The sequence below is a fragment of the Talaromyces stipitatus genome, genomic scaffold (genome assembly GCF_000003125.1).
Source record: "Talaromyces stipitatus ATCC 10500 scf_1105507295541 genomic scaffold, whole genome shotgun sequence".
In the NCBI taxonomy this organism is placed as follows: Eukaryota; Fungi; Ascomycota; class Eurotiomycetes; order Eurotiales; family Trichocomaceae; genus Talaromyces; species Talaromyces stipitatus.
In genome coordinates this window covers 2,546,632-2,570,630 of record NW_002990115.1, presented here as the reverse complement: position 1 = coordinate 2,570,630, position 23,999 = coordinate 2,546,632, and the positions used below count along the sequence as shown (strand labels likewise).

At 46.3% G+C, this 23,999-nt stretch overlaps 9 protein-coding genes across 10 annotated transcripts, besides 1 other annotated feature; 4 read left to right on the top strand and 5 right to left on the bottom strand.

Annotated features, from left to right (window-relative positions):
* Positions 1-652: 652 nt before the first annotated feature.
* On the top strand, positions 653-2,124 carry TSTA_032720 (uncharacterized protein; the record flags this gene model as incomplete). The annotated part of the gene is made up of 2 exons (XM_002480408.1): positions 653-1,846; positions 2,023-2,124. The coding sequence occupies 2 exons, from the start codon at positions 653-655 to the stop codon at positions 2,122-2,124; spliced, it is 1,296 nt and encodes a 431-aa protein (XP_002480453.1).
* A 632-nt stretch (positions 2,125-2,756) lies between these two features.
* TSTA_032710 (uncharacterized protein) lies at positions 2,757-5,407 on the top strand (the record flags this gene model as incomplete). Its single annotated transcript, XM_002480407.1, has 5 exons — positions 2,757-3,920; positions 3,981-4,053; positions 4,101-4,189; positions 4,244-4,428; positions 4,479-5,407. Exons 1-5 carry the CDS (start codon positions 2,938-2,940, stop codon positions 5,405-5,407), a joined length of 2,259 nt encoding a protein of 752 aa, XP_002480452.1. The 5' UTR covers positions 2,757-2,937.
* A 1,585-nt stretch (positions 5,408-6,992) lies between these two features.
* Positions 6,993-8,137, top strand: TSTA_032700 (uncharacterized protein; the record flags this gene model as incomplete). Its single annotated transcript, XM_002480406.1, has 4 exons — positions 6,993-7,229; positions 7,508-7,608; positions 7,643-7,813; positions 7,964-8,137. The coding sequence occupies 4 exons, from the start codon at positions 6,993-6,995 to the stop codon at positions 8,046-8,048; spliced, it is 594 nt and encodes a 197-aa protein (XP_002480451.1). The 3' UTR covers positions 8,049-8,137.
* A 4-nt stretch (positions 8,138-8,141) lies between these two features.
* On the bottom strand, positions 8,142-9,270 carry TSTA_032690 (carbonic anhydrase, putative). The gene is made up of 4 exons (XM_002480405.1): positions 9,101-9,270; positions 8,997-9,034; positions 8,805-8,944; positions 8,142-8,746 (listed from the first exon to the last, which is right to left on the bottom strand). Exons 1-4 carry the CDS (start codon positions 9,184-9,186, stop codon positions 8,519-8,521), a joined length of 492 nt encoding a protein of 163 aa, XP_002480450.1. The 5' UTR covers positions 9,187-9,270; the 3' UTR covers positions 8,142-8,518.
* A 353-nt stretch (positions 9,271-9,623) lies between these two features.
* Positions 9,624-12,683, bottom strand: TSTA_032680 (Peptidase family M28 family; the record flags this gene model as incomplete). Its single annotated transcript, XM_002480404.1, has 1 exon — positions 9,624-12,683. One exon carries the CDS (start codon positions 12,681-12,683, stop codon positions 9,726-9,728), a length of 2,958 nt encoding a protein of 985 aa, XP_002480449.1. The 3' UTR covers positions 9,624-9,725.
* Positions 9,906-9,931: a microsatellite.
* A 320-nt stretch (positions 12,684-13,003) lies between the features above and the next one.
* Positions 13,004-15,317, bottom strand: TSTA_032670 (ubiquitin ligase complex F-box protein GRR1, putative; the record flags this gene model as incomplete). Its single annotated transcript, XM_002480403.1, has 3 exons — positions 13,004-13,785; positions 13,845-14,531; positions 14,589-15,317. 3 exons carry the CDS (start codon positions 15,315-15,317, stop codon positions 13,426-13,428), a joined length of 1,776 nt encoding a protein of 591 aa, XP_002480448.1. The 3' UTR covers positions 13,004-13,425.
* Positions 15,318-16,390: 1,073 nt separating this feature from the next.
* Positions 16,391-18,555, bottom strand: TSTA_032660 (AMP-binding domain protein, putative). 2 transcript variants are annotated; one of them, XM_002480401.1, is made up of 5 exons: positions 18,322-18,555; positions 18,062-18,257; positions 17,562-18,008; positions 16,870-17,499; positions 16,391-16,812 (listed from the first exon to the last, which is right to left on the bottom strand). In XM_002480401.1, the coding sequence occupies exons 1-5, from the start codon at positions 18,466-18,468 to the stop codon at positions 16,502-16,504; spliced, it is 1,731 nt and encodes a 576-aa protein (XP_002480446.1). In that variant the 5' UTR covers positions 18,469-18,555; the 3' UTR covers positions 16,391-16,501. The 2 variants fall into 2 exon arrangements, with proteins under 2 accessions (XP_002480446.1, XP_002480447.1); XM_002480402.1 differs by having other exon boundaries at positions 16,391-17,499.
* Positions 18,556-20,170: 1,615 nt separating this feature from the next.
* TSTA_032650 (60S ribosomal protein L16) lies at positions 20,171-21,750 on the bottom strand. The gene is made up of 4 exons (XM_002480399.1): positions 21,641-21,750; positions 21,355-21,490; positions 20,841-21,153; positions 20,171-20,763 (listed from the first exon to the last, which is right to left on the bottom strand). The coding sequence occupies exons 1-4, from the start codon at positions 21,659-21,661 to the stop codon at positions 20,625-20,627; spliced, it is 609 nt and encodes a 202-aa protein (XP_002480444.1). The 5' UTR covers positions 21,662-21,750; the 3' UTR covers positions 20,171-20,624.
* Positions 21,697-23,493, top strand: TSTA_032640 (Ser/Thr protein phosphatase family protein). The gene is made up of 3 exons (XM_002480400.1): positions 21,697-21,816; positions 21,877-22,183; positions 22,252-23,493. The coding sequence occupies exons 2-3, from the start codon at positions 21,985-21,987 to the stop codon at positions 23,067-23,069; spliced, it is 1,017 nt and encodes a 338-aa protein (XP_002480445.1). The 5' UTR covers positions 21,697-21,816; positions 21,877-21,984; the 3' UTR covers positions 23,070-23,493.
* The last annotated feature ends 506 nt before the right edge of the window (positions 23,494-23,999 follow it).

The window sequence follows — 23,999 nt, the reverse complement described above, 5'->3', positions numbered from 1 at the left end:
AACCTCCCAAAGGACGCCTAAGCTACTACCAAGGCAGCTAAGCGACTCAAGACACTCCCCCGCATTGATCCCAATCAAGAAATCAAGATCCTCTTTGACGTGGTTTGCTACATAGTCTGCCGAGTTCGCAAGCAAGTCATGGATTGGGTTTGTCGTCATAGTCTTCAAACTCCCTCAACGAGACCGTGCTCGCAAGGCTTGGGGGTTAATGGATACTGGATACCGGATTGATCTTTTTTAATTAAGGCAAAATTTTGATCCTGCCTGCAGATGACTCTCAGCCAGTAAGCCTCGTCGAGCCTTGCTTGAAACGTGGAGCTTGCACAGCACAGTCCATGACCGCCCGATATTGTGCGACTTTACAACTCATGGTTATTGGAGTACGAATCTCTGGGGGCCGGGCTTTGTTCACATAAACATATTACCGGTACTTTGACTGAGGCCTTTCTTGTCTTGGGTTATTTTCCCCGACTAATATCCAAGAGACAATATCATATCACATGTATTTATATATGACTGTCAAGCATCGGTTCCTGTCCCACTTTACTCTCCTGGATCCACATCGAGTACCTGTGATTGTCCTTCCTCAGCACATGGCAAGAGAGATACTCTTAATACTCTCAGATATTCATCTTGCAAACATGCATTAGCAATGGTGTCCACCGCCGACAGTGCTCCCAGCAATGGCATCACGGGGGGCTACACAGGCCACGATCTGGGCCTTCAAATCGCCATGGGCACCTTCATCGGGATAGCCTGGTACAATGCCACCGAACTGATCGCCCTATGTTTCGTAACATTCCGCAAATACCGTGGCCTATACTTTTGGAGTCTGATAATCTCATCCGCGTTTGGGATATTGCCGTATTCAGTCGGGTTTCTGATGAAGTTTTTCCAACTCACCTCCGCGACATGGTTGTCCGTTACCTTGTTGAGTGTGGGATGGTATGCGATGGTTACGGGTCAGTCGATGGTGCTGTATTCGAGACTTCATCTGTTAAATAGGAACCCCAAGGTCCTTCGACCCGTGCTGTGTATGATTATCGTTGATGCGATTGTTTTACACATCCCCACGTCGGTGTTGACGTATGGCTCGAATTTTGCCTATTCCAACCCTCATTTCGTGGCTGGGTATAATGTCATGGAGAAGATTCAAATGACGGGGTTTTGTTTGCAGGAATTCATTCTCTCGGGAATCTACATTTACGAAACCATTGCCTTACTGAAGGCGAACCCGGAAAGCGGCAGACGCAAGATCATGTATCAGCTTCTTACTATCAACTTGATCATCATCCTGATGGACATCGCCCTATTGACGGTTGAGTACATGAACTTCTATATGATAGAGACCACGCTCAAGGGAGCCATCTACAGCATCAAATTGAAGCTTGAATTTGCCGTATTGGGACAACTAATTCGACTCGTACGCACACACGGCTGGAAATCCCAGCCAGTGATCTCCGGTACTATTGCTAACGGTCCCAATGGACTAAACATTTTCAACAACGACGATGACGACGACATGGTTTATCCTGACTTCGTCGACGCGACTCGCGTCGCTTCTGATCTTACGCATGCCACTCCTCCCCCTCCCACTCGACCGCGCAATAGCTCTCATCATCGCCATTTTGATGATATGGATGATATCTCAATAGCCATGTTTGAGCATTCAACTCCTTTGGCGGATGAGGAGATGGGAGGAGGGATGCGTGAGATATGGCCACGGTCTACGAATACGACTTTGGAGTCGTGGAGTGGTGAGACGAGGACAAATGGTAATCCGCAGCAGATTCCGGGTTCGGAGACGGTGGATTTTGGGAATGATGCACATTACCCCGGGCCGTCGGTACGGCTGTCTAATGATCACCAGCCGGGTTGAGCGGTTCGGGGGGTTTATCGTTAATCGCCTGAGACGGTGCGCTACCATCATTGCATAGGGGATAGATCCATGCGGCCGGCACTGCTACATATCAGCTGAGATGAGCATATCTCAATGAAATCTTGCATGTTATGCACGGGCAGAATACTGCCATGGATGCATGCAAACTATCCCGCCCACTCTCACAGTTGAGAGGCTACGGGAGTGATATTCCGGAATTTGACCGGCACCTGTCAATCGACTAGCCCACGCATTCGCGGGCTCCTGTTGATGCGCCGGAATTGACATGCATATCCATAGCAACTGCGAATAAACATATTAAGAGAACATAACATCGAATACCTCAGTCAAGGCAGACAATCAAAGATTTGTAGACGATCATGCCTTCAATCTTGTAACGATTTCTCAAACACCGACATAGATGTCTAAATCGGCGTTTACGTATTTCTGAAAACTCCATCTCACGACTTACGTACTTTTCCAACTACTTTATATTGCAAGTTTATTAAATCCCCGCTTAGACGTGTACGTAGTCCAAATACTACCTACCAGGTATATCCTAGTAATAATACCCATCGATGGATCCCCCATGGGGCCCCATCGCCGGCTTTTGGCTTGCTTTGACTTTCTTCTTCAGGTGGATGTCATGTAGATCTTTCTCTCTAAAAAACGCCAGTGCGCCGCTTTACACACGTTATTCATCCTTTAGTAGCCGGTATAGCTATTGAGGCTTGAGCTTTGACGAGGCAAAGACTCATTTGTCTGCTCGGCTTATTTGCGGGTCTTTGGATCGTGCTTTTCTGGGGATTTTGTGGAGAATAGTTCTACTACAGAAGACATGACTGCACTCGCCACTTGGAAGACTTTTCCTTCGGTTGAGACGAAATTCATCTAATTTAAAAACTTTTTAGATCGATGAAGATGTGGAATTTTACCTTCCTATCTCGGAAGAGGTGATGCTATTGAAAAAAGGTATAAAAGGGATGCATCCTCCTAATCTCGTCTTCCGGGTTATAGGTGTAAAATTTTTTTTTGACAATCAATATACTTAATTGTCTATGTTCACCATGTGGTGGCATCTCCTACCCTTGAGCGCGCTCACTGCTCTAGGAGCAGCTACTGCACCATCATGCTCTTCCGCTCCAACAACTCTGCATCTCCCCGATGCGCCATACGACAACTTCTTCTATTCTGGTTGCAACACCGCTGTTCAAGTTGTCGTGACCACTCCGCAACCTGACAGTAATCTCTCGCTAATCTCCCCGCGTCTCGTCATTGCTTGGCCTGCGGGAAATAGCGGAGTCTGCACTTATTTCGCGCCTCAGAACGGCGTAAATGGTAGTTTGAGTATTGAGGTTGTCAATTCTACTATTGGCAATCCACTGTCGGCAACGTACGACGAGAGGAATTCCACGTCCGGGAATGATACTACTCCCTTTTATGGTGTTACTGGAACCATTCGTTTCAGCTCCTCGGCCATCCTCACCGTTCCAATCCTGGGTAGTATCCGGACGATTCGAGACTTTGTGGAAGGGCCCAGTCTTTTGCGGCCTCAGATCCAAGATGCAATCAATGTATCCAGTCTATCGAATGGTGGAGCGTCCCTCAAGCGTATCTGGCTCGATAATGTGACCTCGACTCATTTGACTTTCACTCCTGCATCATCAAAGGGATCCGTCACAGTCAGCAAAAACAATACCCTGACGTTTGGAACCGGTGACTACATCTTTACAGCTGAATTCAACTACCCGCAATTGAAGCAACTCTCCCCAGCACAAGTGTTGACTAATTCCTCCACTGATCTAATGCAACGAGACTCAGAGAGGACATCGGCTTTGTCTTTCTTGTCGTATTCTACTAAGCTTTTGGCTGGCGCATGGCGTTTCTTGACGTACTTTGGTCGTGATTCTATGATTTCTGCGCTTTTGTTGGAGCCTATTCTTAGTAAAGGCGAGAATGGTGCTATGGAAGCTGTTATTGCGGCGGTTTTGGAACGTATCAATAGGACGGATGGTAGCGTGTGTCATGAGGAGACTATTGGGTAATTGATCTACTCTTCTCAGTCAATTCTCAGTCAAGACTCAGGCTAATCGAATATTAGTGACTATGCTACGTGGTTGAATGAGCAACAGTACGGGCTGTACAGCACTGAAGCCCAGTGTGACTACAAAATGGTGAGCGTCCTCGTCAAGTATAAGACATTTATTAATGATATCGACAGATTGACTCTGACTACTATCTCCCCATTTTGATGAACAAGTATTTTGTCGAAGACCCTATTGGCCGTACAAGAGCAGCATCTTTCTTGAAGTATGTACTCTTCATTCGTGTCTGAAGTTAGCAGTTATTCTGACTTTTGATCAGCACTTCGGCCGGAGCTTTCACAACACTTAACAGTAACCTAACCTATAGACAAATGGTAGCCATCAACGCAGAACGCATCATGAATTTGGCTGCACGTTTTGCAGGTCACAAGAACCAGACTAAGGAAAACCTGGTTCACCTCAAGGACGGTCAGATTGTTGGAGAATGGAGAGATAGCACTTACGGTAAGATTATCTCCAGAGCAATCAATAAAAAGAAACTGACATCTGGATAGGCATCGGCGGTGGTCGGATTCCTTACGATGTTAATACGGCCTTGATGCCTGCAGCTCTCCGAGCTATTGCATCTCTTGCCCGCAACAACTTCTTCATGAACCAAGAACACTGGGCCAAACTTGCCGACAGATACGCTCAAGTCTGGGAAGACGAAACCCTGCAGTTTTTCAGAGTGACTGTTCCCGAATCAGAAGCGAAGCAGCTCGTATCTTCTTATGCCCAGACAATCGGTTTTTCAGGGCCAAACCAAACTGACACCATTGACGGGGACGTTATGTATCATGCCCTTGCACTCGATGGGAACAGCAACCAGACCCAAGTCCAAGTAATGAATACGGACGATTGTTTCCGTCACTTCCTGCTCAATACGACCGGCAGCCAAGACCAGCTCACTGCTTTCGTGAACCAGACCGCGAACAATATCCGTCGCACATTCCCTGCCGGTTTGCTTACGGACGCCGGCATGGTGGTCGCCAATCCGGCCTACGGTCAGAATCCCGTGTACGCCAGCAATTTCACCAGTGGGGCCTATCATGGAACGGTGATTTGGTCCTGGCCCCTGGCTATGATGGCCAAGGGATTGGAGCAACAGCTCGGTCGATGCGAGGTTGTCAATAGCTCTGTTGGCCATGACCACCATGGCCACACCAAGATCCCGGACTTTTGTAAGGATGGTACAGTCTACGGTAATGTCAAGGCAGCATATAACATTCTCTGGGACTCGATTGAGGCAAATCAAGCTCAATTGTCGCAAGAAGTTTGGTCTTGGGTATATGATAATAACAATGAGACATTTGTGCCTACTCCCCTTGGAGTTATGCCTCCTCCACCTGGGACGGGGAGTCAGACTGGTATGTTGATTTTCGTCTTCCTTACCTATTCATTATTTATATTGGTAACTAACCGTTCTCGTGCTGTTAGAATCTGATATAAGGCAGTTGTGGTCGTTGACCTTTCTTGCTGTGACGAGGAATATGTCTTTCCGATGAATGGAATATGTCTCAGGGTATCTTGCAATAAAAAAAGGATGTATATAGTAGTTATACTATGCGGGTGAAAACTATAAATGTGATAGTCCAGATTAAATCGAAAGACAGAAGGGGCAGTCTTGCTGAAAAAAGACACTAACTATCTGGTAAAGATGGAATTTGCCTGCTCCCTGTAGCGCTCTGACTTGTGAGTTCAAGTTCTTTAATTAGGTCCTCGTCCCCTACCACCGAGGAACCCTAAAAATATCTGTATTTAAAAATACCTAGGTAGAGGATTAGTAGTGTAAAGCGATGTCTACCCAATAGTTCAGTCGAATATCATATTAAACAAACAAAGATTTATACAGACGATACTCCCAGGCCACAAGATAGCACATTCTGAAAGGACAACCAGAAAACCTTGGAAGGGGAAAGATCCCATTCACGAAATTCCATCTAACTACCGTCTAGCAAGACTTTCCTAGCCTCTCTCAATAGTTCTATATGTTCTTTCAACTTCTTTTATATCTCAGCCGATATTGCATCCTCCCGCGATTCGTTCGAGCTGGTCTGAAGATAGTTTTCTCACAAACATAGAAGAGGGTCCTGAGAGTAAATGATAATATGTTGCCTGCATGCAGCTATTGTTTGTAAATCGTTCCCTTGCCACTGTATAGTAAGCTTTTAGAATATCATGAATATCCATAATCGTGAGTTCAGTTCTATCAGTATCTTCATTCTCTGGCCTGTTTTCTCGATCTTCCTTCAACTGATTAACAAAATAGCGATTCAACATGATGAGCTGGCCGTCCCTTTCAGTGCAGAGAAGAAATTCAATGTACTGTATTGCTGTTTGATACCCGTCAAGCAGTGGCTGGATATCAATTGATGGGGAACAATCGACTACGAAGAGAGGAAATTTAGCCTGAAAATAATGTCAAGCCGCTCAACACACTCTTTAGGGGGAGATTCTCTGTTTGATACATAGCCTCTAAGAGCCCATGCATCCACAATAACCACTGGATCAATTGGTCGGATTTACAGCGCCATATGCAGTCAGGGAAACCGAAAACCCCGACGCTGTAAGTCGTTATCAAGGTACTTTGGTGAACGTCTTGTCCCAGCCTGGTGACTCTGCCCGACTTTTCAAGTTAACCTTGTCAGGTAATAACAGCATTTGTGCGGCGGCGGAATCGCCTTCCTCCGGTGTTCGAGATTTTGACCCTCGAATCCATGAATTAGATCCTCGAAACCAAGATTATTCATTAATTACCAGAGGCCGTCCTTCTTCAGGCTGTAAATAACCAGTAGAATTGATGATCTCTTTCACAGGACCGGTACAGTTCTAGATAGAACAAGCCTATCAGTATGTATAATGTCTTGCTCCCAGTTGATAGTCTAATAGCTTACATGAGCAAAGCTAACCGTCCATGGAACTAGAGTCACATAATGGAGCTCCCTGCAAATATTTCCCGTGAAGACTATACTATAGGAATAATCTGTGCTCTGCCTCGTGAAATGTAGCAGTTCGGGTCATGTTGGACAATGCCCACGCAGATTTACCAGCGTCCAATCAATACCTATGTTTTAGGATCTATCGGACATCATAATGTTGCCATTGCTTGTCTCGCAAACGGCTCTTACGGTACTACCTCTGCAACATCGATGGCCTTGAGAATGGTAATGACTTTCCGATCCATTTGTATTCACCTTGTGTGGATGGGTATCGTAGCTGGTGTACCATGTCACGGGCCCAATGATGTTCGACTGGGTGATATTGTGGTTAGCACGTCCGTAATACAATGTGATCACCTACAGCAAAGCTCTGGATGGTAATGTGTTTGCATCCACCGCTGAATCGAAATCGCCCTCCGAAAGCTTTGTTGACCGCGATCTCAAAGCCTGAAACAAGTCATATCATGAATGGTGGAAGTGACATCCCTCGGCTAGTGAAACAAATAGTAGAGAAAAATCCCAATGTGCTCTCCGAATATTCAAACCCAGGCCAAGATGAAGACTGACTGTTTCAAGCAAACTATCGGCATGCTTCTCCTCATCAGCCATGCAACGATCACTCCGACACCACCAAACTTGAAGTACGGCGCAAGCGTGAAAACGACGTGCCTGTAGTCCACTACGGCAAATTGCGTCCGGGAACCAGGTGGTTAAGAGTAGCTCCCTAAGAGATCGGTTAGCTCAGGAATTCAAGGTCTGAGCATCGAGATGGAAATTGCAGGTCTCATGGATGATTTTCCATGTATTCAACGTCCCCGAAATCATTCCATACATCCTGAAGGACAATTCAATCTGAAGGCTTTCTTGCAACAGCTGGCGAGGAAAAGGGATGATTTCGATAGTTGGGCGACGTTAGTCGTCGATCTGCTGAAACTGATTAATTTTCAGTCCGATTTAGACGCCCATAAGGAACTTAGCGATATTTAGACGTTCATAAGGGAGAGCCCAAATCCGCACGTCAAAATGACACCCTCCGTAAAGCAGTAATGAGGGCATTAAAGAAAACAAGGGCCGGGTACCCATGACATGGGAAAAGCGCCTGGGTATCCTTTCGTGACGAAGTCCGAAATCGAAGGGCGGATCTGAGTCATTATTCATTAATTGTAGATGGCTACAAATTAATAAGTCTCTTGACGTGTAGCTTTATGCATAGCATATCAGGACTAGCTCTTATCCATTCGTTGCAGCAACAGAAAGGAGTGTCAACAAGCAGGGCAACTGAATAAAATAGTAAACAGACTGGGAATATACTCTTGTAGGAATAGTTGATGAAAGGTTAATGTTCAAGCCATTGATATTGAAGGGAAGTAATGAAGGGGCATGTGCTCGAAAAGAACCTGAAGCGTTAGAGACAGACTGGGATTCTGAATTCATATGAGTAAATCCAAAGTCGTGTGATTTGCAAGAGATCTTCCAAGATTGAAAACGAGTAGTTATTTGAATGATCATTCGAACATAGTCACTATAAACACCCTCGACACCTATCCAAAAGACTTTCACATTCGCTCAACCCTCCTGTTACTAGGACTTGCACATTCAGTAAAGAAATAGGCTCTCTAAACATCCACCTTGACAATCTTCCCCGTCTCAACCTCGAACACATACCCCGTAATCGGCACATCGAGTACCAACGGACTATTCCTCAACGCCTCAACATCATCAACAACACTCTGCTTCAAATCATTAAAGGGCAAGAATGCGATTTGATCGACATTCTGTTTCAGTTCGGACTTGATCTTGTTGCGGAGATGCTCGTCCGTGAATGTGAGCATGCCGCAGTCAGTCTTGCATATCCATTAGTATGATTCATTATCTGTTTGTATAGGAAGAAGGGAAGAATACATGATGGATCACGACAATTTCTCGCGTGCCGAGGAGTTGTTGAGAGATGATTACACTGCGAAGAGCATCGCTGGTTCGTCCGCCTGCGTTGCGGATAACGTGGGCATCGCCTTCTTTAAGGCCCAGGGCTCGAAAGACGTCTATTTTCTATGTTAACAATGATGTCAAGATATTCGAGTTGGTTATATATACCGATACGTGCATCCATGCATGCTACGACTGCAACCTTGCTATATATCGAAAGATATAATCAGCCATCATACTTAGATCTTAGCCCGCGAGGCTGATCAATATACCGAGCAGGTGGAAGCGGTAAATGTCCCTTGTCAAAGGCCGAGGCATAATTCGCATTTGCAGCTTCGAATTCTTGTGCTACGGACATTTTGATTGATTGTCTGCCTTGAGTTATGTAAAGTATAAAGGATTTGTGTGTGGAATTTTGATATCAAGTTGGTTGATTAGAAGTATTACAAATAATGATAAGAATTGGGGTTTGGCCTGGTTATATACCATCTATTCCCTATCATACATGGCTCGAACACAGAGGATCAGTTCGCAACGGTAAGAACCATAAATGGAGGAGATGCTCGCGCGTTAAGAAGATAATTGGATCCTGACGACGAGAGCAATTTGTACTGCTCATTGCGTGCTTATCCCGTAGATAACCGCAAACAAGCAATAATTTTACCCCTCAGGACTGACAAGACTCAAGAACAGACGACTTGAAAAAGCAAATATGAGAGATCGGAGAATATTGGCATGATGTTCTGTTTTAACCTATCTGGATAGGTGCTGCAAAATAACCCTAATTGCTTTCATGAGATCCAAATCTGTGTATTGTACACATATATACAAGTCATATATCAAAACGCCACCTACAAGATGGACTCTACACTACAGACAGAAAAAAATAGACAAACATCACACTTCGAACGATCGACTCCCCTTCACCAACCCAGCATCAAGCTTCGTAATAGCAACCCACTCAGGAGTGTATTGGATCACTTCATCGAGTGCTGGAATAGTGCCTTGTGTGTTGGCGTCACTCCAGAGACACGTTGCTTTTCCAGTCAATGTATCTTTCCCACCGTCACTGTCATCGTTGTTGTTGTTGTTGTTGTTGTTGTGCGAGGCCCATTCAACATCTATCACCCACTCATTTCCCCAGATACGACTCCACAGACGAATTTCTCGAACGCCGTCTTCGGTCCCATCTTCGAGAGACGGATTACTCGGGAATCGGCTATCTGTAGCGGACCCGGCAACATGGAATTGAGAAATGGGTTTATCAAAGTGTAGCAGACAACCTCGTGTATTCAATCCACTTATTTTGAACTGTGCACGGTTGGTATTCTGACGACCGGGCTCGAGCCGTATAGCTTTGTATTTTACCCATTCGTTCATAGGAGTTTGTTGCTTTCCAGACCCGGGATGGGTGATGACATGAGGTATAAGATCACTCTCCCAGGAGCACTCTGTTCGATCACCTTTCGGAATGCACGATATATTCTGTCCATTGGCGCTGGGTATTGACGCAGCGGCGTCGTCGACAAAGGGCAATATACCTGTCAAGGAAACACGGTTCGCGCCAGTGTCAAGATCCACTTCTTGCAAGAAGAATAACTTGATTCGATTGTTTCCGGAAAACGGAAACGCTACCAGATTATAGATCAGGGTAGCGATGAATACCAACAATAAAAACGTAGGTATGTGGTATGTGTATCGATGGATAAAAGGTAGAGTAGGCATGAAGATTAGTGTAGTGAAAATGGCAATCATCAGATACGGTGCCAAAGCCGAGCTGCCGTCTTGCATGGTCTGATGAATGGCGCTTGTAATCAGTAAACCCAGCTGTCCGACAAGTATGGTAATTATTGGTGCGATCAATAGGAACTGCAAAATCCATGTCCACTTGGGCAAGTTTGCGCTCCATGGCTGTTCATACCCATAGACGTTGGCATCTCTTGCTTCAGACTCATCAGTGCCAACCCCTGTAGACAACAAATCGCCTTCACCATCGTCTTCTGCAGATCGAGTGTAGTTTGCAAAACTTGTCCGTTGACTACGCAAAAGAGAAGTGGACTCCGTAGGTTCATCGTCCTCCTGGTGTTGGCCAGCAAAGTCTGGATTGGGAGTCAGCAGGCGACTACCGCCCAGACTCGTTCGTCGTGACGATATCTGACCACTGAATTTATTGGCGTAGTCACTTCTCTTGGGCAACGAAAAAAGCTCTAGGTAAGAGATCCACGTTGCCAGAAAAGTGCCAAAGGCATAGAAGATGACGAAATAGCCGCTTGCTATACCGTCACGATTCTCGTATACAGTAGTAATCACCAGAAGAACCCAGGCCAATAAAAACATCCATGTCAAGACATAAATGCGGTGCAGAGCCGTAGGTCGAGCAAAGTTTGCGATTCGAGATAAGAACCAGGCAACAAAGATCCACGCTGAGATCATCATGCTCCAAACGGCGTATTCACTGCTGTGAGCAATCATAGGGTTTATCTTGGCCATCAGAAAAGCCAAACCTACGACGCTTGCAGTGGTGCTACCAAAAATGAACGGGAACCGAAAGAAACCCCTCCATCCACGAAGAGGCACACTTGCGAAGCCATCGTCAGCCGACACCGAGATGCCGAAGAGGTACATGCGATCCTGGTTAGCCAGGATAATACTGGTAATAAGCAACGTCAACGGGCCAACAATAAGCAGAGTGACAGAGAGCGCGAAAAGCGTATGAAGCTGGAATACAGCGAACGCAGTGCCAAACAGATCAAACCATACAGCTCCGGAACCAGTACCACTGGGTACCTTTCCTGGGCCCTGTGGGCGTCCTTCAAAGTCCCGACTCGTATCAGAGACCAAACCCTCAGTAGTCGCAACTGCAGCAGACAACATATGCCATAGCGACTGCTGGCTAGTATGCTTAGCATCGTCTTGGTTGGTATGATACCTGGCCCGAGGCTCTATGAAAGCGACATCCAGACCGCGAAGGCCCATATCTCCCTCAAAGATGACATAATCCGTCTCGCTCCTAATAAGACCAAGCTTGAATCCGGCATCTGAAAAGACACTCCCGAAGGGATAAGGCGATCGCTTATAAAATTTCGTGACCTCGGTATCCGAGCTGCGAAACAACGTTGCTCGCCCACCGGCTCCAGCGCCTTCCAAATTCAAAAATGTATGCGGCAATTTCGAAATAGGGTGTTGACTATAAACACGCGCGCCATTCAAAAAGTCTTCTTCGCCATTGTTGAATAACACAACCAGTCCCCGCAAAGGTTCATGGCCCGGCGTAGTGAAATATTTGATGAGTTGCAGGCACGAGATCACGCCAACACCGTCATCGGTAGCTCCATAACCAGTCGACACGCTATCGTAGTGAGCATTCACGAGCACGCCACCTTTCCCGGAGGGGGCGAGACCCGGTTCATTCCACCATTCTCTTTTATCATCTTCCTGTCCACGAACGTATACAATAATATTCGTACCCTCAAAATACACACCAAGATTGGACTCCACAACCGTCAAATTCGACTGATTATCGTCAAAAACAAACGTCCGCGCGCTGTCATGCCGAGTCAAAGTTTCCGCCGCATTGGTCGATATTATCTCGTCAATGCGAGTGAGCAACCAACTCCGCACCTCGTCATTTTTCCGTGAATTATAAGGATGAAAACCATTCGTCAAAGATTGAAGATCTCGCCAGGCTTCGAGTAAATCCAGACCTTCGGGGTTCGATTCTGGTACGGAGGGGAGAACGTGTTGGACGACAATGAGTGGAGCGAGTAATGCGATGTAGATAAGAGTAATGACAACCGTTACTGGGACGCGGTAAAATGCGAAGGGGTTCCAGCGCCCTGTCCTTAGGCGAGCCATGGCCTCAGAAGCACGGAGTCAGTGCTGAGGAGTTATACATATATTCTGCGCGAACCACAAGCAGGCGAAGTTCAAGAGAGAGAGAGCCTGGGAAGGTTGCAGGTGGGCGGGGACGTAATCAATTTCATACAATTCCTGTGCGGAGAAGCCCGCCTGAGCCAATCAGGATCGGTTACTGTGGGGGTTTTGTTACTTTCGGCGTATTGTATTGTAACGTTGATCTCAAGCAGATTAGGGCTCACCCAAGCGTTATCTCTGCGATAACAGGCGAATAAGATAGGATACCAGATATATGTCATAATATGCTACTATACCATCTATCTGTGTACTGCAATTCATAGTCTGTTCCTCATCTTGAAGGCGTGATGCAAACCAACCAAAACAAAAACAGAGAGACAAGAAACACTCTTCCAGCTGTAGTCCAAACCATCAAGTCGCTATGAATCCGATATGGGTATCAATTTGAAAACGCAAGAGAAAAGTTTTGCTAGTGCCGTACAATGAATAATACTCGAGATAGTAGAACCGCTGCGGCTGGCAAAGATATCGTTAAAAGAAAATGGGTAATTGACATCCCATAATCACTAGACCGAAAGAAAAGCGACACGGGCTGTTCGGTAGTTTCTGGTTCTTTAACGCTGCAGTACAGTTGGTAACTATCCACACTGATTGATCACTGGTCGAAGTCAACCGTTGGTCGTGACATTGTATGTTTATGTATACAGGTGGAACGACTGCAGGTTCAGCCAGTGGGTGGCCCAACTTCGATAACGCTGTCACCCATGTCGTCGTCATCGTCACGAATGGCCGCGGCGCTCATCAATCCGGTGACACGGGTCTCTTCTTCGTCTAGCTCCTCTTCATCGTCGTACATTGTAGCTTCAGTTTCCGAATGGAAAGGCCCGACATTCCGATTCAGGTAGTCGCGTAATTTCACTACGCCTTCGCCGCTAAATACGCAAAAGACCTCGCGTTGTTGTGGAGTGAATTCTGCGGGCGCATCACGGCAGAATGCAGTAAGGTCTTCGTGTAAGAATGCCTGAACCCCAGTCAGACTCAAATGAGTCAGGCGCGGGCAGAAGTTGAGGAGTGCATGGATGCCCTAGAGAATCCAGGTTAGCCATGATTATCACTTTAGTCGCGAAATGTAGTATAACATACCTGCATAGTCAGGTTCACACAATAACTAAGGTGCACCCTTTCCAGACAGCTGGGACTAACAGAATGCGCATGAGCCCTCGAGCGAGCAAGAGCCAATATGCTCCAGTCCGTAATTGCTTGGCACTTAACCAACCCTATGCGTTTCAACTTCGGTAGGGTTGCTAGTTGTTGAACACTCTCATCTGTGAGCAAATTGCAGCAGGCCAGGTCAATGTAGCGGATGCGGTTGCAAGACTTCACAAGCTGGGAAACTGCGGCATCGGTAATATTGAGACAGTGACCTAGGTGCACCAGATGCAGATTCTTCCCCAACTTGCAGATAGCCAACACGGCACGGTCCGTGATGAATCTGCATTTGTTGAGGACAAGATGTCGTAGTCGAGGAGCTGCATCAGTGATACGCTCAATAGAATCATCTCTAATCTGCTCGCAAGCAGTAAGATCTAGGGCGCGGAGGCTGTCGAACAGAGAATGGGGAGGAAGTCGAAGGAAGGCAGAGTCATCAATTTCGACGCATTGAGCTAAGCGTAATTCTCGCATGTTACGCAAAGTGGACAGCAGAGCTGTCACCGAACGACTGGTGACTTGTTTACAATCATGCAAATCAATTTCAAGTATTGATGGGCAGTTCTCTGCATAGGAGAGAATGGACGCGTCCGTAACTCGGCTTACGCCATTGAGTTTCAGCTAAAAATTCAACTATTAGTCATAGAAGCATCAAATAATTTCTGAGAATGAACCAACTCTTTTAAGATGTCTGCAGGCCTGAGATATCACTACTAGTGATTCGTCTGATATCTGGGCGCAACCGGTAATATTCAACCCTTGTAGACGTGGACAATTTTTGGCCACGGTATACAAGAAATTATCCGTCAACGAATGCAATTCAGAGACATCTAGAGCTTGCAGGTGTCGATTTCCCTCTACCAAATCCGATACGCCCCTGTCCGTCAACTTGGAACAATTCGTCAGTGTCAACCGCTCGATGCGTTTGCACTGCAAAAACGCCGAAAGTTCACTATCGGTAATCTTGGGAGCCAAACTCGCCAGGTTTAGGCGTCTAATAAGTTCGGAGTATGGAAAGAAATTGTCACTTTTGCCCACGGATGTCACAACGCTCCGAAGATTCTCGGTCCGATTACAAGATGGTCGATGCCAAAGGATGCCGACACAGTTTGCTGCCCATTTCCGAGAAACCAGCATACAGTGTAGCATATCAGCAGGCGAGCTGAGTTTTGAGAATATCGATATGAGGATTTCCGGAGGTAACCGCCCGATCGGGGGAATAATGATATCCAGCTCATTGCTGGCTGTTTGTTCACGAAACGTCCCTACCCCAATAGAAGACTGCGAGTCGTTTGCCTGAGCAAAGAAATCGGTATCATCGTCAGCGGCGCGTTCGGGGGAGCTCGACGTCGAGGACTCGGAAGGGGTCTTGCTCGAAGAGCGAGCAGCAGCCCGAGAGCGATGCATTGTTGGCCTCTATATCCCTTTCCTGCTGAGGGACCTATCCCCGTCGAGAGAAAAAAGTCGAGTCACGACCGCTGCCGTGGGAAATGGTTCTCTGATGTATATTTTGACGTCGTATCGTAAAATGAGTCCGACCGAGTGTTGTTTCTTGCGTTTGTCGTCGAGTATCTCCTCTTTCTTCCAAGAGCTGTCCTCAAGTATTGTGCTCAAGTGACCAAACTTCTACCAACGTGATCAGCAGTCATAGACGAGAATCGAAAACGTCGATATCGCACGTCTTTCTTAATCAGGGTATGGTCGCAGTCGTCGTATCCGGGGGATGTAATGCCTGTAAGCCGGTCAAACAAGAGTGGTGGTGGGATCGTCCGGACAACGAAGCAAAGATCCGATCAATGATCGTATATATCTCCCGGCCTCAGCGACAGGATTATGTAAGAAAGCAAGAAAACTACAGGCACAGCCAAATAAAATGATGAATGTGAAGAAGTGAAGCAAGCAAGTAGGATGTGGTGTTGTTCGTATAAGTTGTAGGTTGGGAATGCGGCGAATGGGAGTGGTAAGGTGGGATGCGGGATGCTTGCCCAAGGCACACGCTCCCTGACCAACCAAGTTGGGAGTTTTACCACCACAACACAGAGTCAGCTGAAGCAGGATTGCATATCTCCTCACTTTGGCTGTGGACATTACAAATTCAGTATTTCTATGAATTTAGCCTTATTAACATTTCATCATGACTATTCCTGCATTCAACCCAGACAGGTACAGGGCACATCTTGAAAACATACACCTCACTAGTAGCCCTGTGATCGGAGCATGGGCTGATTCAATGACAGCCTTGACAGGAAACAAATTGACCCAGGTGATGCACGAACAGGCTACTTTTGTATCACAAGCAAGGGAGATTCAGCCTCATAGCAGAACTTTCCCATCTGCAACTAAGCTTCCAGTTCATCATAAACGCGGTGAATATGTTGTGAGCAAGATAATGATGTATGATACTTCAAATTTACTAATTTTCTCTTAGTTCCTTAATAACATTTTATGGTATTCCTTCCTAGAATTACATCAGTAGCAGTGGTATGTGACACTATATTCATAGTCATTGTGGCTACCAAATATGTGAGACAGTGCGCTCCTAAATATCCAAAGATCTAGAACTTTATATACCGGACCAAACCATGAATCTATCAAGTCTCTCGCTTTGCTCCCTTGGCCCATTCCCGGAGGACATTCTTCTTCACCTTGCCAGTGCTAGTCTTTGGTAGTTCGGGAACAACCTCAACTTCGCGTGGAACCATGAATTTACTTATTCCACTCGCTGTTTTTGCCCATGCTATGATATCCGATCCCTTGACATTTTTGCCTGCTTGTACCGTGACGAATGCCTTGGGTCTCTCCCCCCAATGAGAGTCTGGAACGGCGACCACACCTGCCTCGAGGATGTCCGGATGATTAGCTAGCATCGACTCTAGAGCTACCGAGGAGATGTTTTCACCTCCTATATGTGCCAGTCAGTTAACATTCTTCGCACAGATGTAGAAATTATCAGACGTACCGCTGATAATGATGTCTTTGGCCCTGTCCATGATTTGAATGGCTCCGTCCTCATGCCAGACTGCGAGGTCACCCGAATGAAGAACTCCCCCCGCGAATAGCTTACTTGTGGCTACTGGATCCTTATAATAGCCTTTTGCGCATATGTTACCCTCAAACACTATCTCTCCTAGCTCAAGACCATTACGTTGCACATCAACTATGGTACCTTCAGGCACGTCCATCTTGATAACACGAGCCGGGAGACTGGTAATAAAACCGTGGCCCTGACGAGCCATCTTCTGATACTTTTCTTTATCAGGGAGTGTATCCCACACAGGCATATGATAGCCCTTTGTGATGGGACCGTAGGTCTCTGTCATGCCATAGACGTGGACTGGATGAAGGTTGAGGTTCGTCATTTGCTCGAATAAATGTGCTGTTGGTGGACTGGCAGCCACAGTAACTCTGACTGGTTCTGGAAGTCTTTCTGCTTCCTTGGCGGCACATAAAAGGGTGTTAACTGTCGGTGCTGCATTGAAATGGGTCACATTCTCGTTCTTCAGTAGATACCAGATGTAGGGGTAGTCGATCTTTCGTAAGCAGTAATGTGTGCCTCTTACTGCTGTAACCGCCCATGGGAATGTCCAACCTGGATCATATTAGCGTTAGCACTGTGATCTTACATCAAATTCACTGAGATCGTTGTCCTACCTATCGCGTGAAACATGGGCAAGGTCCATAGGTACCCGCAACGGCCCTTGTGATAGTTCAACCCTGATTCAATGACATTTGCCATTGCGGCCAAATATGAACCTCGATGACTGAACTCTACACCCTTGGGACGGGCAGTGGTGCCACTTGTGTAAGCGAGAGCAATAGTCGCATTCTCATCTGTAGTCTGGGTTTCTAGCGCATCCCATCCTTTGGCTCCTGTATCTTTATCATAATCCAAACCCTCTAGAATTGCTGCGTCAAATGGCCCACTCAGTTCTCCCTCTGTGGCATCTGTATCCGTATCAATCAAGAACGGGATATTCGGGTGCTCGCTCTTGAACAGATCCAGAAGTGATACATACTCCGCGTCGACAATAATAAGTTCAGCATCAGAGTGCTCAAAGATGTAACTAACATCCTCGGGCTTCAGCCGATAATTCACCGCTAAATGCCTATATCAGCGAGCTGTTTAAGTCAAAACAAGAGACAGAACCAACCAATGTTAACGCAACCAGCGGCCGCAATCCCAAATATAGATTCAAGAAAGGCTGGTGTATTTGGTGCTAGAATGCCCACACGCTTGAAATTACGCTTTTTGAGATAATAGGCAAGACCTCTGGCGCGGTCTGCCGTCTCGATATAGCTTCGCCGTAGAACCTTGTTATTCGCAGTCAAGTGGTAGATAGCCTCGGCCTAGATTAGGGTCAAGTGTTAAAACTTCGAACATTTTCTCCTGAAGACATTGGAAAGCTCGTACATCAGGTTCAATTGCAGCGGCACGCGGGAGAAAAGACGTAGGCGAGAGGGTATGATAATTGGGGACTCTGTGAACATCATGATCGACCTGGGAAGGGTGAAGAAAGTGGCCAAGAAGTCCTGAAAGACGAGATTTAGGACCCGACATGGTTCCGAACACTCAATTATTCTTGCTCCAGAGTCGACATGGGATGGAATAAAAGACTTGGGAGCAGGACAAATCCCGTCTTTTTCTGGGACACCGGCGTAAAGGAAGGGAGAGTGGTTTTGGCACGCGGGGAATGAAAGTCCTCGGTAATTGCCTGGCTATTCAGGCACCACTTTCGGATATTCTGGGGTAACGGTTCGGGTCGGCTATTGCTAGACCTTTTTGGGCTTAGGTAAGATCGTGGCTTCGATGACAGCTCCACATCGCGGAACTCCATGACTTCTCCTATGTTCTGCAGTTTATGTCCAGTGGTTGAACTTTTGAAGCCATTGGGATACGTTGCCTATCTGTCTATCTTACAGAGTTACTAACCAATTACCCTGGTGTCTATATACCATGATGAAGGAAGCAGTACGTTCATTTCCTACAGAGGAAGGCGTCGGTTGAATAGAGCTTCAGCAATACATTGATACTTCCTGTCCATACCTCGCAATTTGTGGTTATGTCGAAATTCCTCTTGATATCGATATGATTCTCGTATTTCTGCCTGATGGATCTCGCCGAGACCTGAATTATAAGTATACAGTGGTTCCTAGGCAACTATTGCATACCCGTGGTTGCTATCTCACCTATTCCAGAGCCGACAAATATTCCTTCCAGATCATTGAAATGTGTCGACTACAACGAGGTCAATGATACAGACCAGATGGCTCCGGGCCCCAGGCTGTAGGCGGTCATCTAGGCTCCTACATCTTGAGATTCCTATATATTCATCCACATCTGCTGCAGGAGCTACAGACCTATCTTGCACCGGATATTCATTTCCAATCTGCCAGGTCTCTTAAATTGTTGAATCACCAATATTTCCATACAAAGACGCCGTCCTGTCTATCCCTGCTTGTCATAAACCCGCTGTCGTCCCTGTCCTCTGATTCCGACCGCGGATATCCATACCACATCCTAAACCTCTGCTGTTATTGAACAGGAGCGACGACAACAACAAAACGAAGGATAGATCCTACGACGACAGTGGCACAAAAAGCCCCAAGTGTGCCGCTCAAGCCTAACATTCGGTTATACTAGAAAGCTCGCAGTCTTAACAGCCCATATTTGACTGCCGTGCCCGTTAATGGACAGAACAAGCATGTTGCTGACTGATACTGCTTCGATATTTTCTTCCCCCTTTCAACTCGACAAAAGATATTATTATACCGCATCCAAAAAAGCGAGCCCAACCTGGGCAGCATGGAAAATTCTGCTCCTGGTTCTTGGAGGTGCGCTAGTAGCATTAGTTATAATCTACATAGCATTATTTATGGTTACGGTGATCACAGAAGTTTGTGGCGGTTGGCGTCGTCACCGGAGTTCGCAAAAACCACAGAATTCATCAGCTCCTCGAGACATTGAACTGGGACACGTCGAGAGAAATGCATATGTCACTGACGGGCTGCCTAAGTACCCGGATGTTTGTTATACTCAAGGGTCTTAGATTGATACCTGATTCTTTCTTGCTGTCTTATTGCTATGTACTGCTGTGGATTGGCGTAGGATAGAAAAAAGAGTTGTGCGTCTTGAGTAGAAGACATTTGGTCGTTTCTTAGATTAATGTATTTGCTCTCTTACCGAATGATGTTGTGGTGATATTTAAGTACCTTAGGAGAACCAAATGCCAAATGAAAGGATTCCAGAGAGAAGGAAGCTATTCACTAGAAGTACTCCAAGACGAATAGTAAGCGTATCGCTTCAAGTAGACCGGTATATTCTACGAGCAGCAAAATCAATTTGGAACTTCAGAAATTCTTTCAATTATTCATGGCGCCACAAGAAAGATAAAATATTCAAGGCGGCACTGTGCCATACTGATATCATCATGTCTTTTTTGTCCAGGAGCGAGTTCTTCCCCTTGACAGCATCACCATGTCCATACCCAGCATGTCTGACTCGTTTGAAAATGATGACGTTAATTTTTTAATTCATGATCAAATGAAATAAAAATGCGAGGAAACAAAAATGTGACTCAGATTCGCCCTGTATGGTCCCGCTGATTTTTAAACCATACTAGCAATTCCATTTTATTCTTTTGTTATCACAATTTTGTTCCAGACACTTGTCTGCCCAACAACCACAAAACACCTTCACCGCCGACAACAAACCGCTTAGTATCCCAACTCAGCCAATTGGCTCTTGACTTTGTCGTCAACCTTGGCGGATTTTTGGGCCTGGGCGAGCTGTCGTCGGATGGCCTTCTTGCGCTCGTAGTATGCTGAACTCTTGACCTTTCGTCGTTCCTCGAGTCTATGTTTATGTTAATAAGTTTTCTCGCTGGTTTTATGATTGCCACTTTGGGCAAATAGAAAGAGATAAGATCATACCTGGAAACAACATCCTGGTACTTCCAGCCGACTTCGTGACTGAGACGGCCAACGGTGCAGTACTTGCGACCGGGCTTAAGGCGGAGAACACGGAGAGCCTGGGGAACAACAACACGCTTCTTCTTGTCGTATGGGGGAGGAACACCCTCGAAGACCTTGAGTCTCTCCAAGGCAGCGGCACCACGGGCAGTCTTGTGAGGAATCATGCCGCGGACGGTCTTGTAGAAGATGCGAGAGGGAGCACGGAAGTGGAAGGGACCACCACGGGTAGGGTTGAAACGGGTGGCCTTGCGAAGGTAGGCATGGTACTTCACTATACACAGAAAAACGTTAGTTTGTCATTCCATTGTCCCGAAATCTGTCTCGTTGGTTCCCCTGTCCATCACTGCAGGAGATATTTCGCATAGTCAAGTAGACCTGCTATCTGCTAAATTATCCACGTAATTCCACCTTTTTCTCCTTGCAGACGGAAACAAAAAAAAAGAATCGAGAATAGGAATGATAATTGACGTACGCTTAGCGCGGAAGAATTCGCCGGAGATGTTGAGGGCTTCACATCGAACGACGACAATCTTCTGACCGTTGAGCAACTGTTTAGCCACAATGCTGGCCAGGCGACCCAAGAGGTGTCCCTTGCCGTCGATAACGACCTATTTAAATAGCAACCAAATTAGCCCAATGCGCTCGACGTTTTGATTATTTCTCCCCGTTCCCGATCATCATGTTCTTCAACACCACAAATTCCGTATCAAGAGAAAGCGAGAAAAAAAAACTTCTGCAGCAAGCGGGATATAACGTACAACTGGCTCGAATGTGGACATCCTGCTCTTGTCACCGGGTTGGTACTCGAATAATATCCAGCAAAGTCGAAGGGCTGGTTGTTGGCGCGATGGGTTGTCGGTCTGGAGTTGCAAGTCAACGCTTTGGAGGTCTCGCTTGATTGAGGTGTCTTAGCGGCAGAAATTGGTGCGCTAGGGTTTGGTGCCCTAGATTGCCGTCCGTTTGTGGTAGATTCCCTTCCGCTAACCTCTTTTAGTTCAGTATCACGTGATTGAGATCCATATTTCCCAGGCTTGGCTTCGTACTGTCAACGACATCTCTAGACTCTAGATGTACGAATTAACTATGGGCGCAATAACCTAGCATGGTTCATTATCGGAAGACTCGTATAGTTTGTGTATCGGATACCCATGGCTACTCTCCAATAGAAGGGTTCAGTCTGCCGGCTGGTGATGTCCTGATCCATGCAGGAGACCTCTCAAACAGAGGGACCAGGTCTGAACTGGCACGCACGTTGAAGTGGATTGAAGAAGCGAACTACGAAGTAAGGATTGTAGTTGCGGGTTAGTATGTTGATGTTATTGCATGTGGAATGACTCAATGAGGATTATTTCCACTAAAGATCATACAGGCAATCATGATGTATCTCTGGACCCAGAGTTCTATGCAGAACATGGGTCGCATTTCCATGGGGATGTAGCGGCTCAAGAAGAGAACGCTACAGCTATAGATCTTGTGAACAAAGTCAAGGGCACATCATCGACGCCGATAATTTTTCTCAACCACGAATCTACCGTGGTCAAACTGACACGACCAGATGGACCTCAGACAACCTTCAAAGTCTTTGGGTCGCCATTCTCTCGGTTTTCGGGTCTTTGGGCTTTTGGATATTCGTCATCACAAGAAGATGGGAATCGATTATGGAGTCAAATCCCGCTTGATACCGATATCTTGGTGACCCATACACCTCCACTAGGGCTGTGTGATAGACAGCCAGGTGAAGATACAGCAACTGGCCGTCCCAAAGGTGGAGGTGGAATATACGGCTGCGAGCAATTGCTTGATTCTATGGGCCATGTTCGACCGCTTCTAGCTGTCTGCGGTCATGTCCACGAAGGTCGAGGGTATCAACGAGTGATGTGGAATGAGAATGTTAATGGAATCGCATCACCTACAACCATCAATGTCAACCCTCTACCTCCTGCCAGCAGCAAAAAGCAGAGTCTAATTGATCTTACTGGGAAGAAGCAGCGTGCGCTAGAAAACATAAGCAGTTGTGAGATACAACAGAAGCGCCATGATTATGCAGACAGACGCCTGAGGAAAGAGACTTGCATTGTCAATGCTGCTATTATGGCTAAGAGCTGGCCCTATACTGGTGGAAAGGCGTTCAATCGACCTGTTGTGGTTGATATCAACCTACCCGTCTGGGATGCTGCTTCCGTATGAGCATGTCATCTTTGGACTTGTTTCTTCAATGCACGTTCGAGGCCCGCCCCCACAAGTCTCCTACCGTCGAATAATCATCTTAGCTGTGCCTACACCATGAGCAAGCGCCAGCAGTCATATGAACATGAGAAGCTACACATGCTCATTACTTCTTAATGGGGATGGAGGGCACCTATTCATAGGAAAATATTCGACTCTCAAATTTCATCCCATCTTAATTAACTAGTGTAATTACTACCGTCTATTATACTCGACGAGATCATGAAATCGGTCAATCTTCTGACCTTTAGTGTGAAGGACGAAGTATTTTCTGATTGGCACACTTAACCGCCTTGATTTGTGACTCGACGTGCAGCTTTGGAGTGCATGACCGGACTGCATGACCGCCTCATCGAGCGATACTACTAAAAGTATTTGTTGATTACTTGTGTTCTTGTTGTGTCTATCAGTACGTAACTTGGATGATTGTCTGATTATTATTGTGTCAGTTTATTATGTCGTAGTGGGGTGACAACATAAAGGGTACGTATCACCCGCTACGGCTCGTCCCGCCAATCGATAAGACAAGAGACTCATATTTTGGTCCTGGCTGATAGTCGTCCATCTGATGACCTTCTTGGACAACCTAGTGAGTGGCTGTAAGTAATTTTTCCGATTGGATTTGACAAGAAGTCCAAAGCAGGAATTCTATTCTTCCGCTCAGACAGTTTGTGTCACATAAACTAAGTTTGTCATGGATTTCTATTGTTCGGGTTAAAAGTTCCTTACTTTTGACACTCGATCGACGACAACTTGTGTTGTTCAATGAATATCGTTCTCCTCGGAATAATAGCCCGTGACATGACCCAAAGGGTTCTGGGCTTGAAGCCCAACAAAGACCAAACCCGTCGTAAAATACCGCAGTCCCCATTTCTGAGAAAGTGACAACTC